Consider the following 17327-nt stretch of genomic DNA (forward strand, 5'->3'; position numbering starts at 1 on the left):
GTATGTTATGGATGGGGTAAGACTCCAGGGGTATGTTATGGATGGGGTAGGACTCCAGGGGTATGTTATGGATGGGGTAAGACTCCAGGGGTATGTTATGGATGGGGTAGGACTCCAGGGGTATGTTATGGATGGGGTAAGACTCCAGGGGTATGTTATGGATGGGGTAGGACTCCAGGGGTATGTTATGGATGGGGTAGAGACTCCAGGGGTATGTTATGGATGGGGTAGGGCTCCAGGGGTATGTTATGGATGGGGTAGGACTCCAGGGGTATGTTATGGATGTGGTAGGGCTCCAGGGGTATGTTATGGATGGGGTAAGACTCCAGGGGTATGTTATGGATGGGGTAGGGCTCCAGGGGTATGTTATGGATGGGGTGTCAGAAGGTGAATTCACCAATTTGTAAGTCGCTCTGGATAAGAGCGTCTGCTAAATGACTTAAATGTAAATGATGTAAATGGGACTCCAGGGGTATGTTATGGATGTGGTAGGGCTCCAGGGGTATGTTATGGATGGGGTAAGACTCCAGGGGTATGTTTGGGATGGGGTAGGGCTCCAGGGGTATGTTTGGGATGGGGTAGGGCTCCAGGGGTATGTTTGGGATGGGGTAGGGCTCCAGGGGTATGTTTGGAATGGGGTATGGCTCCAGGGGTATGTTTGGGATGGGGTAGGGCTCCAGGGGTATGTTTGGGATGGGGTAGGGCTCCAGGGGTATGTTATGGATGGGGTAGGACTCCAGGGGTATGTTATGGATGGGGTAGGGCTCCAGGGGTATGTTATGGATGGGGTAGGGCTCCAGGGGTATGTTATGGATGGGGTAGGGCTCCAGGGGTATGTTATGGATGGGGTAGGGCTCCAGGGGTATGTTTGGGATGGGGTAGGGCTCCAGGGGTATGTTTGGGATGGGGTAGGGCACCAGGGGTATGTTTGGGATGGGGTAGGGCGCCAGGGGTATGTTTGGGATGGGGTAGGGCTCCAGGGGTATGTTTGGGATGGGGTAGGGCTCCAGGGGTATGTTTGGGATGGGGTAGAGCTCCAGAGGTATGTTTGGGATGGGGTAGGGTGCCAGGGGTATGTCTAGGATGAAGGGTGAGAGGGAGGGGTTGTTCAGAAAGGGGGGAAATTGTACAAAATATTTTTTGTGAAAGGCGTATAAAAAGGTTCCTGTGTTCATTTCCTGCATTATGTATTAATTCATTCTGAATGCAGTATACCTATTGAGCCATGGCATAGACCATACAGTTCCTGTGTTCATTTCCTGCATTATGTATTAATTCATTCTGAATGCAGTATACCTATTGAGCCATGGCATAGACCATACAGTTCCTGTGTTCATTTCCTGCATCATGTATTAATTCATTCTGAATGCAGTATACCTATTGAGCCATGGCATAGACCATACAGTTCCTGTGTTCATTTCCTGCATTATGTATTAATTCATTCTGAATAGTATACCTATTGAGCCATGGCATAGACCATACAGTTCCTGTGTTCATTTCCTGCATTATGTATTAATTCATTCTGAATGCAGTATACCTATTGAGCCATGGCATAGACCATACAGTTCCTGTGTTCATTTCCTGCATTATGTATTAATTCATTCTGAATGCAGTATACCTATTGAGCCATGGCATAGACCATACAGTTCCTGTGTTCATTTCCTGCATTATGTATTAATTCATTCTGAATGCAGTATACCTATTGAGCCATGGCATAGACCATACAGTTCCTGTGTTCATTTCCTGCATTATGTATTAATTCATTCTGAATGCAGTATACCTATTGAGCCATGGCATAGACCATACAGTTCCTGTGTTCATTTCCTGCATTATGTATTAATTCATTCTGAATGCAGTATACCTATTGAGCCATGGCATAGACCATACAGTTCCTGTGTTCATTTCCTGCATTATGTATTAATTCATTCTGAATGCAGTATACCTATTGAGCCATGGCATAGACCATAAAGTTCCTGTGTTCCCCGCTGCCTCATAATTCCAAATCATTGATTATCTTTAAGACACATTTTACAGACATCAAATATTACACTTTAACCAAATAGAGTACAAATAAGTGTATATACTATTGCATTTTATCAAATGGGTGTTTTGGCATGTCCCAGTTATCCCCTCTAACTCGTTAGCAGCTCGTTAGTTTTACAGTTGTGTTTAATAGAGTGAGAAACTAGCTGGATTAATTGGTTCTCATTTGATAAATAGCTATTACAGCTATTATATATACAGTCGTATGAAAATGTTTGGGCACCCCTGACAATTTCAATGATTTCCATTTATAAATAATTGGGGGTTTGGATCAGCAATTTCATTTTGATCTATCAAATAACTGATGGACACAGTAATATTTCAGTAGTGAAATGAGGTTTATTGGATTAACAGAAAATGTGCAATATGCATCAAAACAAAATTAGTCAGGTGCATAAATTTGGGCACCCTAATAGAAGAATCACATCACTATTTAATAGAGCCTCCTTTTGCTAAAATAACAGCCTCTAGACGCTTCCGATAGCCTCTAAGACCCACAGATTCTCAATGATATTCAGGTCTGGGGACTGGGATGACCATTCCAGAACATTGTACTTGTTCCTCTGCATAAATGCCCGGGTAGATTTTGAGCAGTGTTTTGGGTCGTTGTCTTTGAAATATCCAGCCCCGGCGTAACTTCAACTTTGTGACTGATTCTTCAACATTATTGCTGATATACTTTAACAAGATTCCCAGTACCGGCACTGGCCACACAGCCCCATAGCATGATGGAACCCCCACCAAATTTGACTGTGGGTAGCAAGTGTTTTTCTTGGAACGCTGTGTTCTTTTTCCGCCATGCATAACGTCCCTTGTTATGACCAAATAACTCAATCTTTGTTTCATCAGTCCACAGCACCTTATTCCAAAATGAAGCTGGCTTGTCCAAATCTGCGTTTGCATACCTCAAGCGACTCTGTTTGTGGCTTGTGTGCAGAAAAGGCTTCTTCCTCATCACTCTCCCATACAGCTTCTCCTTGTGCAAAGTGCGCTGAATTGTTGAACGATGCACAGTGACACCATCTGCAGCAAGATGATGTTGTAGGTCTTTGGAGGTGGTCTGTGGGCTGTTTTTGACCGTTCTCACCATCCTTTGCCTTTGCCTCTCCAAAATTCTACTTGGCCTGCCACTGCTGGCCTTAACAAGAACTGTGCCTCTGGTCTTCCATTTCCTCACTATGTTCCTCACAGTGGACACTGACAGCTTAAATCTCTGCGATAGCTTTTTGTAGCCTTCCTCTAAACCAAAATGTTGAACAATCTTTGTTTTCAGGTCATTTGAGAGTTGTTTTGAGGTCCCCATGTTGCCACTCTTCAGAGGAGAGTCAAAGAGAACAACAACTTGCAATTGGCCACCTTAAATACCTTTTCTCATGATTGGATGCACTTGTCTATGAAGTTCAAGTCTTAATGAGCTCACCAAACCAATTGTGTGTTCCAATTAATCAGTGCTAAGTAGTTACAGGTATTCAAATCAACAGAATGACAAGGGTGCCCACATTTTTGCATAGCCTATTTTTCACATCTGATTTAATTTCATACAACTTAATATTGCTACACTAAAAATCTTTGCCTGGACAATACCCTAGTACTCAGCTTTAATTAGAAAATGAATGGCATGCCACTGTGATCCTTTTCTGTTTTAGGTCAGTTAGGATCACCATTTCATTTTAAGAATGTGAAATGTCAGAATAATATTAGAGAGAATGATTCATTTAAGGTTTTATTTCTTTCATCACATTCCCAGTGGGTCAGAAGTTTACATACACTCAATTAGTATTTGGTAGCATTGCCTTTAAATTGTTTAACTTGGGTCAAACGTTAGCCTTCCACAAGCTTCCCACAATAAGTGGGGTGAATTTTGGCCCATTCCTCCTGACAGAGCTGGTGTAACTGAGTCAGGTTTGTAGGCTTCCTTGCTCGCACACACTTTCTCAGTTCTACCCACACATTTTCTATAGGATTGAGGTAAGGGCTTCGAGATGGCCACTCCAACACCTTGACTTTGTTGTCCTTAAGCCATTTTACCACAACTTTTGAAGTATGCTTGGGGTCATTGTCCATTTGGAAGACCCAACTTTAACTTCCTGACCGATGTCTTGAGATGTTGCTTCAATATGTCCACATCATTTTCCCACCTCCCACCTATTTTGTGAAGTGCACCAGTCCCTCCTGCTGAAAAGCACCCCCACAACATGATGCTGCCATCCCCCACAACATGACGCTGCCATCCCCCGTAGGGTTGGGATGGTGTTCTTCGGCTTGCAAGCCTCCCTCTTTTTCCTCCAAACATAACGATGGACATTATGGCCAAAGAGTTCTATTTTTGTTTCATCAGACCAGAGGACATTTCTCCAAAAAGTACGATCTTTGTCACCATGTGCAGTTGCAACCTGTAGTTGGGCTTTTTTTATGGCAGTTTTGGAGCAGTGGTTTCTTCCTTGATGAGTGCCCTTTCAGGTTCTGTCGATATAGGACTCGTTTTACTGTGGATATGCTTCCTCCAGCATCTTCACAAGGTCCTTTGCTGTTGTTCTGGGATTGATTTGCACTTTTTGCACCAAAGTGCGTTCATCTCTAGAATACAGAACGCGTCTCCTTCCTGTATGACGGCTGCGTGGTCCCATGGTGTTTATACTTGCGTACTATTGGTTGTACAGATGAGCGTGGTACCTTCAGGAATTTGGAAATTGCTCCCAAGGATGAACCAGACTTGTGGAGGTCTACAATTTCTGAGGTCTTGGCTGATTTATTTTGAATTTCCCATGATGTCAAGCAAAGAGGCACTGAGTTTGAAGGTAGTCCTTGAAATACATCCACAGGTACACCCCCATTTGACTCAAATTATGTCAATTAGCCTATCAGAAGCTTCTAAAGCCATGACATCATTTTGAAGGCACAGTCAACTCAGTGTATGTAAACTTCTGACCCACTGGAGTTACGATTCAGTCAATTATAAGTGAAATAATCTGTTTGTAAACAATTGGTGGAAAAATTACTTGTGTCATGCACAAAGTAGATGTAAACTTCCGACTTCAACTGTATATATATATATTTTTATGTATATGATCATGCTAATTGTACCTCTGTGAGCACATGGGAGTGCTTACCTGTCTGCTGAGATAAAATGTAATTAACCCTTTCCTGAGCACATTTAAGAGTTGAGAGAAGCCTTTGAAATGGGCAAAACAGAAAGGATTGGAAAATGATTGCTTGTTATGACCTGTAGTATATGTCTTTTTTTGGGAAATGTCTCATTATTTTTTGTATTTAATTTTCAACAGATTTAAGTGTTTTTCCATGAACCTAAAGCTTGATAAATGCCCACACAAATGCTGGCACTGCATATGCTTTATTCTTTAACCTTTCATGTTAACATGACCACTTTGTACTGTAGTTGTCTGATATGTCCATTTTCTATTCACAGGAAAAGACAGAGCCTTACTTCATTGGCATGTTCTGCTTTGAAGCTGGGATTAAAGTGGTGGCATTGGGATTTGTATTCCATAAAGGCTCCTACCTGAGAAATGGCTGGAACGTCATGGATTTCATTGTGGTTCTGAGTGGGTGAGTACAGTAGGCTGTCTCAGTCAGCTGAAACACTGCAGGACTTTTAACTACTACTGCTGAATAACACCCTCCTGTTTTAACACCCTGTTCGTGGCTGCTTGCTAAAATAAGACTGGTGTATTGCACTAGCCTAGTTCATTTGATTGATTTTCAGGTTTTATTACAATCAAATCAAATTGTATTGGTCACATACACGTGTTTAGCAGATTTTATTGCGGGTGTAGCGAAATGCTTGTGTTTCTTGCACTGAAAGTGCAGTAATATCTAACAGGTAATATCTAACAATTTCACAGCCCAATACACACAAATCTAAGAATGAAGAATGTATAAATATATGAATGAGCAATATCAGAGCAGCATAGACTAAGATACAGTAGAATAAAATAGAATACAGTATAGGTGTCCTCTATGGCAGGTAGTTTGCCCCCGGTGATGCGTTGGGCAGACCTCACCACCCTCTGGAGAGCCCTGCGGTTGCGGGCGGTGCAGTTTCCATACCATACAGTGATACAGCCCAACAGGATGCACTCAATTGTGCATCTGTAAAAGTTTGTGAGGGTTTTAGGTGCCAACATTATTGATGTTATTGGCATGTTTAATGGACTATTTCACATGTATCAGACTTTATCAGATGGTTGGTTATCTGTTGTTCATTTCCTGGAAGGAGTTAATTTAATTTCTGAGGCAAATATCATGGCACATCTTCTCAGTTCAGATGCCAAGAACAAAACACTGTCTGTGAAATAATCCAATATTGCGGATGCACAGCTTTAGAGCTCGTTGTGTCTTTCACTAAAATAACACACAATAATTCAGGTCACCTTTAGGCTTTTACACACAATGGAAAGGAATACATTTTCCACTGTCTTGACTCCTGGAGCAAATGATTGCAGTGGAAAATGGAAAGGTTATTACAGGTTATTTGCAGATCTAAAAGGGGTGAGGAATTCTCTTGAGAGGCTTTAAGATGAAGACAGTTTATTTTCTTAACAGCGCTGCCTGTTACATTTCTTATCCAGGTCAATTAGGGTTAAGTGCCTTGTGGAATTTTCACCTCATCAACTCGGGGATTTGAATCAGTGACCGTTCAGTTACTGGCCCAATGCTCTTAACTGCTAGGCTACTTGCCACCCCTGTTGAAAAGAGCAGGGCCAACTCTGGTTCAATACACACACATTTGCACACAGATTAAATATTAATCCATTCCATAGTGCAAAAGTACAAAGGGTGGCAAGGTTCTTACAGAATTTTACATGATTCTCTGCATTTCAATATTAATGAGTGCAGGCTTGCAGTGCTGAATAAGGCCCAGCTCTCTGCTGAAAGGAGGAGAGGAGAGGGATAGGGTAGGGTGGGGTGGGGTGGGAGAAGGGTGTCAGACTGTAGCTGTGGAGCTCATTTCTGTGGAGCCATGCCCTGATAATGTCTCCTCCCCCACAGGCCCATCGCCCCCAACCTCACCCATCCTCTCTGACTGTTACACTGTTGACTTTCTCCGTAGACTCCATCTTATCTGGCCTAATTTCCCCCCTAAATGACCTGTCTAATCTAACCTTTGTGATACATGATTACTACTCTACTCAGACATTTGTCTTCTCACACTGTATATTGATAAATTTTCCTCTTCAGGTTTTACATGACATTATTTTCAGTGATATGTGCCTGGTGAGCGCATTACAGTCTCTTGATACCAAGTCTTGTACTTTTAGGACTCTATCTTTGGCTGGCGCTAAGGCAGCACAAGTGTCAAACTCACATTTGTTGGCAATTTCGCCATGTAGAAACTGGTGTTCTGCCATTTTCCACCCCTTGCACCAGGTTTGGCAATTTACTTGTCTAACATCAGCTCTCCTGCACTGAGGTGGGAGGGATGGTAATATTTGAGGTGTGTCTTTAAAAACTAGTCCAAAGTGACAATTTCGTGGATCACCAATTGTGACATTAAAGACCAACGAAAAGCAGGTCTTAGCGGTAACGTGGTAATGACATGGATTGAGAAAGGAAGCACAACCTATCCAGCCGTGACGCACAGTGCCTATATGCTCATATAACTCGTGTATTTAGAAACATAAGAAACTAATCACTGAAGCTTAATTAAAATAATATGTTTAGGAGCCGCAACAGTGAGCGGACATCCCATTTCTCTCATGACTTTAGCCAGCTGTCGTTATTATTTTGGACGTGCGTAAAACCCCCTCCATGTACGCTACCTGTGTACACATGCCCATCATGAGACGAGAGATGAGTTGACGCCCGGTGGTGGCCCTCGTAGTTAGAAACAGTTAAGTTATTTCCCTCTAACAATTTCTTGTTTCATTTGATTAAAAACCAAAACGTATTCAAATTATTTACTGTCCTTTGTTTATGGTGAGAAAATCCATCACTCGCATGCAATGCAATTTTAGGAGCCTTCTACTATTTATGGAGAAGTGTGAATGCGATCTGTAAGGTCCTTCCATGATGTTTATAAAACATTATATTTGGGAACAGTATAACGTTATGTCGACATTCCCCCTTTATAATGGATCTTACTCCAGCTCCTGTGAAAAGCTTGGATCAGTGTAAAACCCTCCATAGTCTATGTTGCCTTAATTTCTCCCCTTTGGTCATATAATATTATGGTGCCTTTAATGGTATTTAGCCTATTAAAACAAACAAGTTGTTGTTTTGTTTTTATTAGAATTTGATTCAAATGTCTTTTTAAACCTTATCAATAGGCTAGTGAAATGAATCTTGCTTATTGACAATGTTTGGCATGTCCATGGCTCAGACATGGAAAGCAAAATGTAATTTACAGTAGGCCTAGCCCTTATATCAGTGTGAATGCTATGTTTAACAATATACTGTATTTCCATATCGAAGCAATTACTTACAATGTGGGCTCCAAACATGTTCAACATATTGAGCAATGATGGACAGGCCTACATACATGTTGTTATTTTGTTTATGATAGACCAATTAACGAACTAGCCTATAACGGACTAACATTCAAATTGGAGTTGATGACAATGCAATACCTAATAGACTGTACATACACAACTTGAAGCATGGAGCATGTTCTGATTGGCCATTGAGGGGTCAAGCCTTGACACCTACTACTTATTTATTAATCAAAACCCAGTCCTTTCACGCCACCGGCAGCTACTGTTTTCAAATTACCCTCTGTGAAAATAGCAAAAATATTTCTGACACAGCCCCGACCTATAGGTCCACCGCAAAGTGCTAAAATGTACCATTGTGTAAGGGTTTTTAAAATTGAGCCCTTAACCCACTGAAGTTGATTGAAACTAATGTACATCAAAATACGTATTTTTAAGGTCTGTATGGGCTGCTTCTCAATCCACTGCATCTGCCTATGTTGGCCTTCTGCATCTGCTGTGGAAAGTGGCATAGCTACAGCGCTGTTTGTCAGACCAGGAGACATCATGAAAACGTCTGTAGCATCCAAACGGTTAGGTCTACAAACTAAGCAGTCCAAATTCAACATTTTATCAAATCATTTTTCAATATAATTTTTTTTATACCAACAGGGGTCCTAGAATTCAAAATCAAATAGCTAAATGATCCATGGTATGGCCACCTTTAAACAATTCCAAATGGTATATTAGTATAACCCCCTATCCCAAGGCTTGGTCTTGTAGAGCTTAATGTCAAACAATAGCAATGTAAATTGAATATAAAATGAATCATAAAGTGTGAGGAAAAAACTGTCTGCTTATGAGATCATTTTGCTAATTTCCTGAAATTGCTAGTACTGTCTGTGGTCTGAATGGCCTGAGTGGGGAGGGAAACTGAAAACTGGCTGTTATTGGCAGAGAGTTTCAGAACTCCCTTTGTTATTAGTTTGTTAACCAATTTACCTCAGGGTGATGTCACCATGGAAAGCTGAAAGTCCTGCCCATGCAAACCTGCTGATTACGAAGTCCTATGTAGATTGTATTTTCAACCAGCAACTATCAGGAAATGTAACTGTGACAATTGTTTTCACACTTTTACAGTGTTAGTTTCATCAGCTATTGTACAGTATGATATAAAACACAGCATCTTGACTACACTGGGTATTTAATGCAATGTTCAGAGGGGTTTTCTATTCCAGTTTAGATGACTGTATTTGGCAGTAGTTTCTTACCTCACCTGTCAGTTATTGGCCCTTGCCAAATGATGTCAGCTTCCAGATGTATCAATCTAGCATTTCATATAATTGTATTACTCTTAGTGAACACTTTCCACTTTCCAGCACTGACAGCAAGACAGGTTGACAACTGTATCGTGTTTTCTCCACTTTGAACGTACAGAGAGAGTTGAATGATTCATGGACCTGGATGGTAGAAGACATCTGCTTTCTGACTGATAGTAAATCAAAGCACATATCAGCTCCCAGTCAAGCATGTGTAACATCAGGTCTGGCAGTCTGTTATCATGAATACAGCATGACCAGTATATTTCACATGAAACAGTCTATAGCATGACGACAGTATGCCCCAATCTCCGTTTATGTACAAGCCACCACTATGGGGGGACTTGATACAGTTTGGAGATAAATCGCTTGTAGGTTTAATTTCATTCATTTTTAGTGCCGTGTCTTTACTATCATTAAACTGAAGACTTCGTTTTTATCAAAGATTTTCTGTAATTAGTTACTCGATTAAACTGAATAATCATGTAACTGTAATTAACTAGGAAGTTGGGGCACTAAGGAAAGTATTCAGATTATATAGTTATAATTTCCCAATATAACCTTTCAGATATTTTCATATCTGATCAATAGTCTTCTGATTAATTATTTATTCATTTTACCTCACGTTAGTCTCATTCCAAACGTTGTAAATTGTTGGTTATCTGCAAGAACCCAGTCTTCACTATGAGTCATCCATACATCAATTGTCTTAAATAATTTATTTATTACTAACTAAGTAATTCACAGAAATGCATAAACAAACAGTAAATATGGTTACATGAACTGATAGAATGTGCCCTAGTGGGCTGAACCAGCATGGCTGCTTGTTTGACAAAAGGGGAGTGTTTTTTTACCAAGAAGTCACTACAGAGTTAATTATAAAAATTAAAATGCTAATCCTTTATACATGAACTCTCACTCATTCGGGAACAATTGCAATCAATATATATATTTACGCTCAGTGTGTTGTCTTGATCGCTGGTGAAAAGTCTTTATTATGTAGAATTGTCCGTCTCTCTCCCTCTCTCGCTCTGTCTTGGTTAGAGGGGATAGTTCAAAGTGACATTCGTTATAGATTGGATGTTTCGGGGGTTGTCGTTCTTCGCGTTCAATGATACCGAATTCCTAGCAGCAGACTAGTAATTAGTATCAAAGACTTGTTCTTATTCTGTCGGTATCGATAGTCTAAGAGTTTAACCACGTGGTATGGTTAAAAGATTCTACAACCTTTAGCAATCTCGTAATTGAGGTAAGCTTGGTCTGCTGATAATTTCTCAAAGTTGGGTTTTATTTGGAATGGCAGAAGAGGGCTGTACCAGGATGTCTGACCCTAACTGGGCTCAGGGGCGGTCCTCTGATTTAGTTCAAATCAAAAGGGAATTCAATTTTTCTTCATTAAACAGTCCACAATCATATTACCCAATTATACAAACAGTATCATACTCACTCATTCATCTTATACAACAATTAGATGGAAACCTCATATCTGAGGCTATTATATAAACAGCGTTATGGTAATGTGGCCACACCGTCTCTCTTGAGCTTCCCAAGTTGTGACAAACGGACCAATTCGTAGCTGGATTCTTCACCGATCTTTTAAACTTTCTCTGGAAAATGAAATTTGTTCGTACGTAAGGTGGAAGGATTTCCTTTGTCTCCATGAAAAACAACTCTCTATAACTGTGTGTCCATGAGGTCTTCTCAGGAATTTACGACCTCTGACCACAGCATTCTGGTTGTAGAAGCAGAGAGCGGGGGATGGTGCTCGCTGTACTCAAAGAGGGCAACGTCATGACATTAGTATAATGAAGTGAGGTTTAGATGCTTTTTTCTTTATTATTGTTCTGTCCACGGCAACCATAATATAATGCAATGACTCTCCCACTCGCGGTTGCTCTTTCTCACAGACACACAAACTTGCAAATCCAGCAGGGTTTTGCAACCTTATTAAGAAATGTGTGATTTGGTGGTAATAGTGATTGAGTCATCAGTATCCATTAGCTTTTAAAGAACAGACATGTGCAGATAGAGGTCAGAGGGAAAAGGAACTGTTTAAGGCAGGGATCATCAACTAGATTCAGCCACGGACCCAATTTATTCTTGAATGGATGGTTGGGGGGCCGGAACATAATAGAACAAATATTTTTAGACTGCAAATGAACCGTAAGAAGCCTAAACATATATAATATTTGACTAAAACATAATCCTTTCAAACCTTGATTACATTTGGGAACCTTGTCCTGCGTAGAGTGCCGTCTTGCTGATGGGACGTTAAAACGAGTGTCCTGACTCTCTGTGGTCTTTCAAAACCCCATGCCACTTATTGTAAGAGTAGGGGTGTTCACCCTTTGTGTCATGGCTAAATTCCAAACCTGGCCACATTTCATCATGGCAACCTTAATCATCCCCCTCATTCCTAATTGGCATATATCACCTTTCCACCTGATAGCTGATGCGTGGTGAGCATTTTGGCACAAAAATGGTCACTGTGCATCACTGAGGTGGGTGCTACACATTTCCCTCTACTATGTAAAGCACTTTGAGTACCTCAGTTGGTAGAACATTTTGAATTATTATTATTTGTTTACGGTCACATATGTCTCTCTATTATGCGTGGGAATAATTTCCGAAATTAAAATCACTTGGAGTTGATTTCTTGGTGTTTTTACAGTCCTTTATGTCCAACAATAAAGAGAAGACATATGAATAAAAGTACACATATGTCTCTCTATTATGCGTGGGAATAATTGGGAACAGATTTCCAAAATTTTAATCACTAGGAGCTGATTTCCTGGTGTCTTGGCAGTCGTTTTTGTCTAACAATGAATATTCGGTTAGGGAACCCTGGTTTAAGGGCTCAACAGTATATTTCTCTTCTATTAGGAGTAATGCTGTTCTCTGCTGTAATTGTATTCAACTATACTGTCATTAAGTGAAAGAGGAAGGGATTGTGTGTTCATTTGTCTTTTATTATTTATTATTCCCTTTTCTCCCCAATTGGTAGTTACAGTCTTATTTCATTGCTGCAACTCCCATTTAGACCTGGGAGAGGCAAAGGTTGTGAGCCGTGCATCCTCCGAAACACAACCCAGCCAAGCCGCTCTGCTTCTTAACAAAATGTCTGCTTCACAGAAACACCAATATGTCAGAGGAAATACCGTACACCTGGCATCCGTGTCAGTGTGCATTGTGCCCGTTCCACCACAGGAGTCACTAGTGCACAATGGGACAGGAACATCCTCGCCGGCCAAACCCTCCTCTAACCCGGACGACGCTGAGCCAATTGCGCGCCACCACATGGGTCTCCCGGTTGTGGCAGGCTGCAACAGTGCCTGGACTCAAACAAGGATCTCTAGTGGCTATCACTGAAATGCAGTGCCTTAGACCACTGCTCCACTTGGGAGGCCTGCGTTCGTCTTTGCCATATGTATTCTATTACAGACACCTAAGAGCATACTTTTAAATTATATATGTGAGCAAAATATACAAATAAAAAATAAAACAAAAATATTAAAACATTTTCCTTAAAACATTTTTTGGGGAGATTACTAATGTTAATGCCTCCACTAGAACAACAAAATACTGAAATATATGTACATTTTGTCCATGAAAAATGTAATTTAATTACTTTTTTTCCTTCATCTACACACAATATCCCATAATGACAAAGTCAAAACATGTTTTTTGACATGTATTGAAATTGAAATACAGAAATATCTAATTTACAGTATTCACACCCCTGAGTGATACATGTAGAATCACTTGTGTCTTTCTGAGAAATCTCTAAGAGTTTTGCACACCTGCATTGTACAATATTTGCCCATTATTCTTTTAAAAATAATTCAAGCTCTGTCAAGTTGGTTATTGATCATTGGTAGACAGCCATTTTCAAGTCTTGACATATATTTTCAATCCGATTTAAGTCAAAACTGTAACTAGGACACTCAGGAACAGTCAATTGTCTTCCAGTTTCTGTTGGAAAGCAGACTGAATTTTCCACTAGGATTTTGCCTGTGTTTAGCTCTATTTTGTTTCTTTTTATCCGACCAAACAACTCCCTAGTCCTTGCCGATGACAAGCATACCCATAACATGATGCAGTCACCACCATGTTTGAAAATATGGAGAGTGGTACTCAGTAATGTGTTCTGTTGGATTTGCCCCAAACATAACGCTTTGTATTCCAGACATAAAGTTAACTGTTTTAAAGTCACCATGGTGGAATGGCCTCATGGTGGAATCTCTAAGCGTTTTCCTTCATCTTCAGCAACTGAGTTGGCAAGAACACCTGTATCTTTGTAGTGACTGGGTGTATTGATACACCATCCAAAGTGTAATTAATAACTTTACCATGCTTTAAAAAAAGTTGGACTCATCTAAGAGGGCTCCTGATTGGCGCAGCAGTCTAAGGCATAATCTGTTCCAGAATACACAGACAATATCATGTTTGTTTAAAACTCTAGTCGCAGCTTTTGTTCCTCTGTCTTCAGGGAGATTGTGACATGAATGATTTGGACCTGCTTCCCCTCTATCCGGCTATGTATCAAATGGCTTATGACAAACGCTGGGGACTGAGACATGTATATGGTAGAGCTTTCACAAGTGAAGAAATTCAATCCCTGGCTCCAGGCAAGATGTACAGCTGTGTCTGAAGATGAGGAGAGGACAGGAGAGGATAGGACTGGAGGATGTGACGGAGCGGTGCGGGGGTGTCCACACAGACAGGACAGACAAACAGCTGTCACAGCTAGCAGGCCCATTGTTCGTCCTGGGCTTTATATCCCATCAGCTTTTTACACTCACTTGGCTAAGAGGGACAGGCTCCTAATGGGAGAGTTTCTTATTTTTCCTTCTCACAGCAAAGAAACTGGAGCTGACAGAGCCGACTGAGCCATAATGAGGGAAGAGAAGTAAGGCTTTGGAGCCTGTGGTTAGCATCACATTTAGGGAGATAGCAGGAGGAGTTCACAGGTGAGGGCTGACTGTGCTGTGACTGTGCTGCCGGTCTGGTCACAGCTCCCTGAAGGAGTGACTGTGTTAATTAAGGCTCACACACATTACACCAAATGTGGATCTAGCATTCATCTGACGATTGTTCAGTGCGCTGTGTTTTAGGGACCACAAGCTGTAGATTTCTGACTGCCGACATTTTTCACATATAAAATTGGTGCATAGTCGGTTCGCAAATTACTTTCAGAGGTGATAAGTACTCTCTGAGCCCTTAGATATTCAGTCTGCTGGTTCTCTTCACCAGGCATGTGATTGTGGTGCTGTGCTGATCTGTTCACACACTATTATTATCTCAGGGCTGATGTTAGGAAGTGTGTTCTGTGACAACGTGGCTCTGGAATGGGAACACACAGTACTGCTGCCCAGAGGCACTGCTTTACTGAACATAAGGGAGGATCTGACAAGCCCTGGCACTGTTGGTCTGTGATACAGGGAGATGATGCCAACAGACTCTGAGGTTTCACTTCGTGCTTTGGGCCATCTAACTGGACACTTTTTTTGTCATGCACAGTTCTGTATATTCTGGGCAATGCGCCTTGGATGCCATAGAGGAAACATATCAGTGTCATGACAATAATGTCTCCTTTATGTAGTTTTTGTGTGGACTATTTTTACTTCATTCATTAACATTATGAATTGCTTTAGAGTAGCCAGTAGAGGGATGTGTTTTATCTCTAATTTAGGATTCATTTAGTGAATGATAATCACATGGTCAAGTACCCACAGTGAGCACATGCTGCTCTGCTTCAAAGAGAGGCTGAGTGGGAGAGACATAGGGAGATATTTTATCTGTCTGATCTGACTGAAAGGCTTTTGAAATCAGGTGAAAACAGTTGTGATATTTACAGGAGGCATTGTTACTTTGTAAAGGTTTGGTGAATTGACGTTGAAGTGACAGTTTGTTCTATTTGTGGTAAGGTCTGAGGTATGCCTCTTACAAAGACTTAAAATCAAATTAAATGTTATTTGTCACATGCGCCGAATACAACAGGTGTAGGTAGACCTTACAGTGAAATGCTTACTTACAAGCCCTTAACCAACAATGCAGTTTTAAGAAAATCCCTAAAAAAGTAAGCGATAAGAATAACAAATAATTAAAGATCAGTAGTAAATTACAAAACCGGGGCAAAATACAGTGGGTATCGGTACAGAGTCAATGTGTCAATGTGCGGGGGGCACCGGTGTCGAGGTAATTGAGCTAATTATGTACATGTAGGTAGAGTTGTTAAAATGGCTATGCATAGATAATAACAGCAGCAGTGTAGGGGGAGGGGCAATGCAAATAGTCTGTGTAGCCATTTGATTAGCTGTTCAGGAGTTTTAAGGCTTGGTGGTAGAATCTGTTTAGAAGCCTCTTGGAACTAGACTTGGTACTCCGGTACCGTTTGCCGTGTGGAGGCAGAGATAACAGTCTATGACTAGGGTGGCTGGAGACATTGACAATTTTTAAGGCCTTCCTCTGACACCGCCTGGTATAGAGGCCCTGTGATTTATTGGGCCGTACGCACTACCCTCTGTAGTGCCTTGCAGTCGGAGGCCGAGCAGTTGCCATACCAGCCAGTGATGCAACCAGTAAGGATGCTCTCGATGGTGCAGCAGTAAAACCTTTTGAGGATCTGAGGACCTATGTCAAATCTTTTCAGTCTCCTGAGGGGGAATAGGTTTTGTCGTGCCCTCTTCATGACTGTCTTGGTGTGCTTGGACCATGTTAGTTTGTTGGTGATGTGGACACCAAGGAACTTGAAACTCTCGACCTGCTCCACTCCAGCCCTGTCGATAAGAATGGAGGCGTGCTCGGTCCTCCTTTTCCTGTAGTCCACAATCATCTCCTTTGTCTTGATCACATTGAGGGAGAGGTTGTTGTCCTTGCACCCCACGGTCAGGTCTCTGACCTCCTCCCTATAGGCTGTCTCATCGTTGTCGGTGATCAGGCCTACCACTGTTGTGTCATCAGCAAACTTGATGATGGTGTTGGAGTCGAGCCTGGCTGTGCAGTTATGAGTGAACAGGGAGTACAGGAGGGGACTGAGCACGCACCCCTGAGGGTCCCAGTGTTGAGGATCAGCGTGGCGGATGTGTTATTACCTACCCTTACCACCTGGGGGTGACCCGTCAGGAAGTCCAGGATCCAGTTGCAGAGGGAGCTGTTTAGTCCTAGGGTCCTTAGCTTAGTGATGAGCATTGAGGTCACTATGGTGTTGAACACTAAGCTGTAGTCAATGAATAGCATTTTCACACACAGTAGGTGTTCTTTTTGTCCAGGTGGGAAAGGGAAGTGTGGAGTGCAATAGAGATTGCATCATCTGTGGATCTGTTGGGGTGCTATGCAAATTGGAGTGGGTCTAGGGTTTCTGGGATAATGGTGTTGATGTGAGCCATGACTGGCCTTTCAAAGCATTTCATGGCTACAGACTAGAGTACTATGGGTCAGTAGTCATTTAGGCAGGATACCTTAATGTTCTTGGGCACAGGGACTATGGTGGTCTGCTTGAAACATATTGGTATTACAGACTCAGTCAGGGACAGGT

General features: G+C 41.6%; 1 protein-coding gene across 1 annotated transcript in view; it reads left to right on the plus strand.

Annotated features, from left to right (window-relative positions):
* Nucleotides 1–17327, plus strand: part of LOC135556401 (voltage-dependent R-type calcium channel subunit alpha-1E-like) — a 115208-nt gene that overhangs the window by 11677 nt on the left and 86204 nt on the right. The window contains exon 3 of the mRNA XM_064989586.1: nt 5471–5610. Within this exon, the coding sequence (XP_064845658.1) occupies nt 5471–5610 (140 nt within the window). The remainder of the gene's footprint in view (nt 1–5470; nt 5611–17327) is intronic.

Source organism: Oncorhynchus masou, chromosome 15, assembly GCF_036934945.1.
Source record: "Oncorhynchus masou masou isolate Uvic2021 chromosome 15, UVic_Omas_1.1, whole genome shotgun sequence".
Taxonomy (NCBI): domain Eukaryota; kingdom Metazoa; phylum Chordata; class Actinopteri; order Salmoniformes; family Salmonidae; genus Oncorhynchus; species Oncorhynchus masou.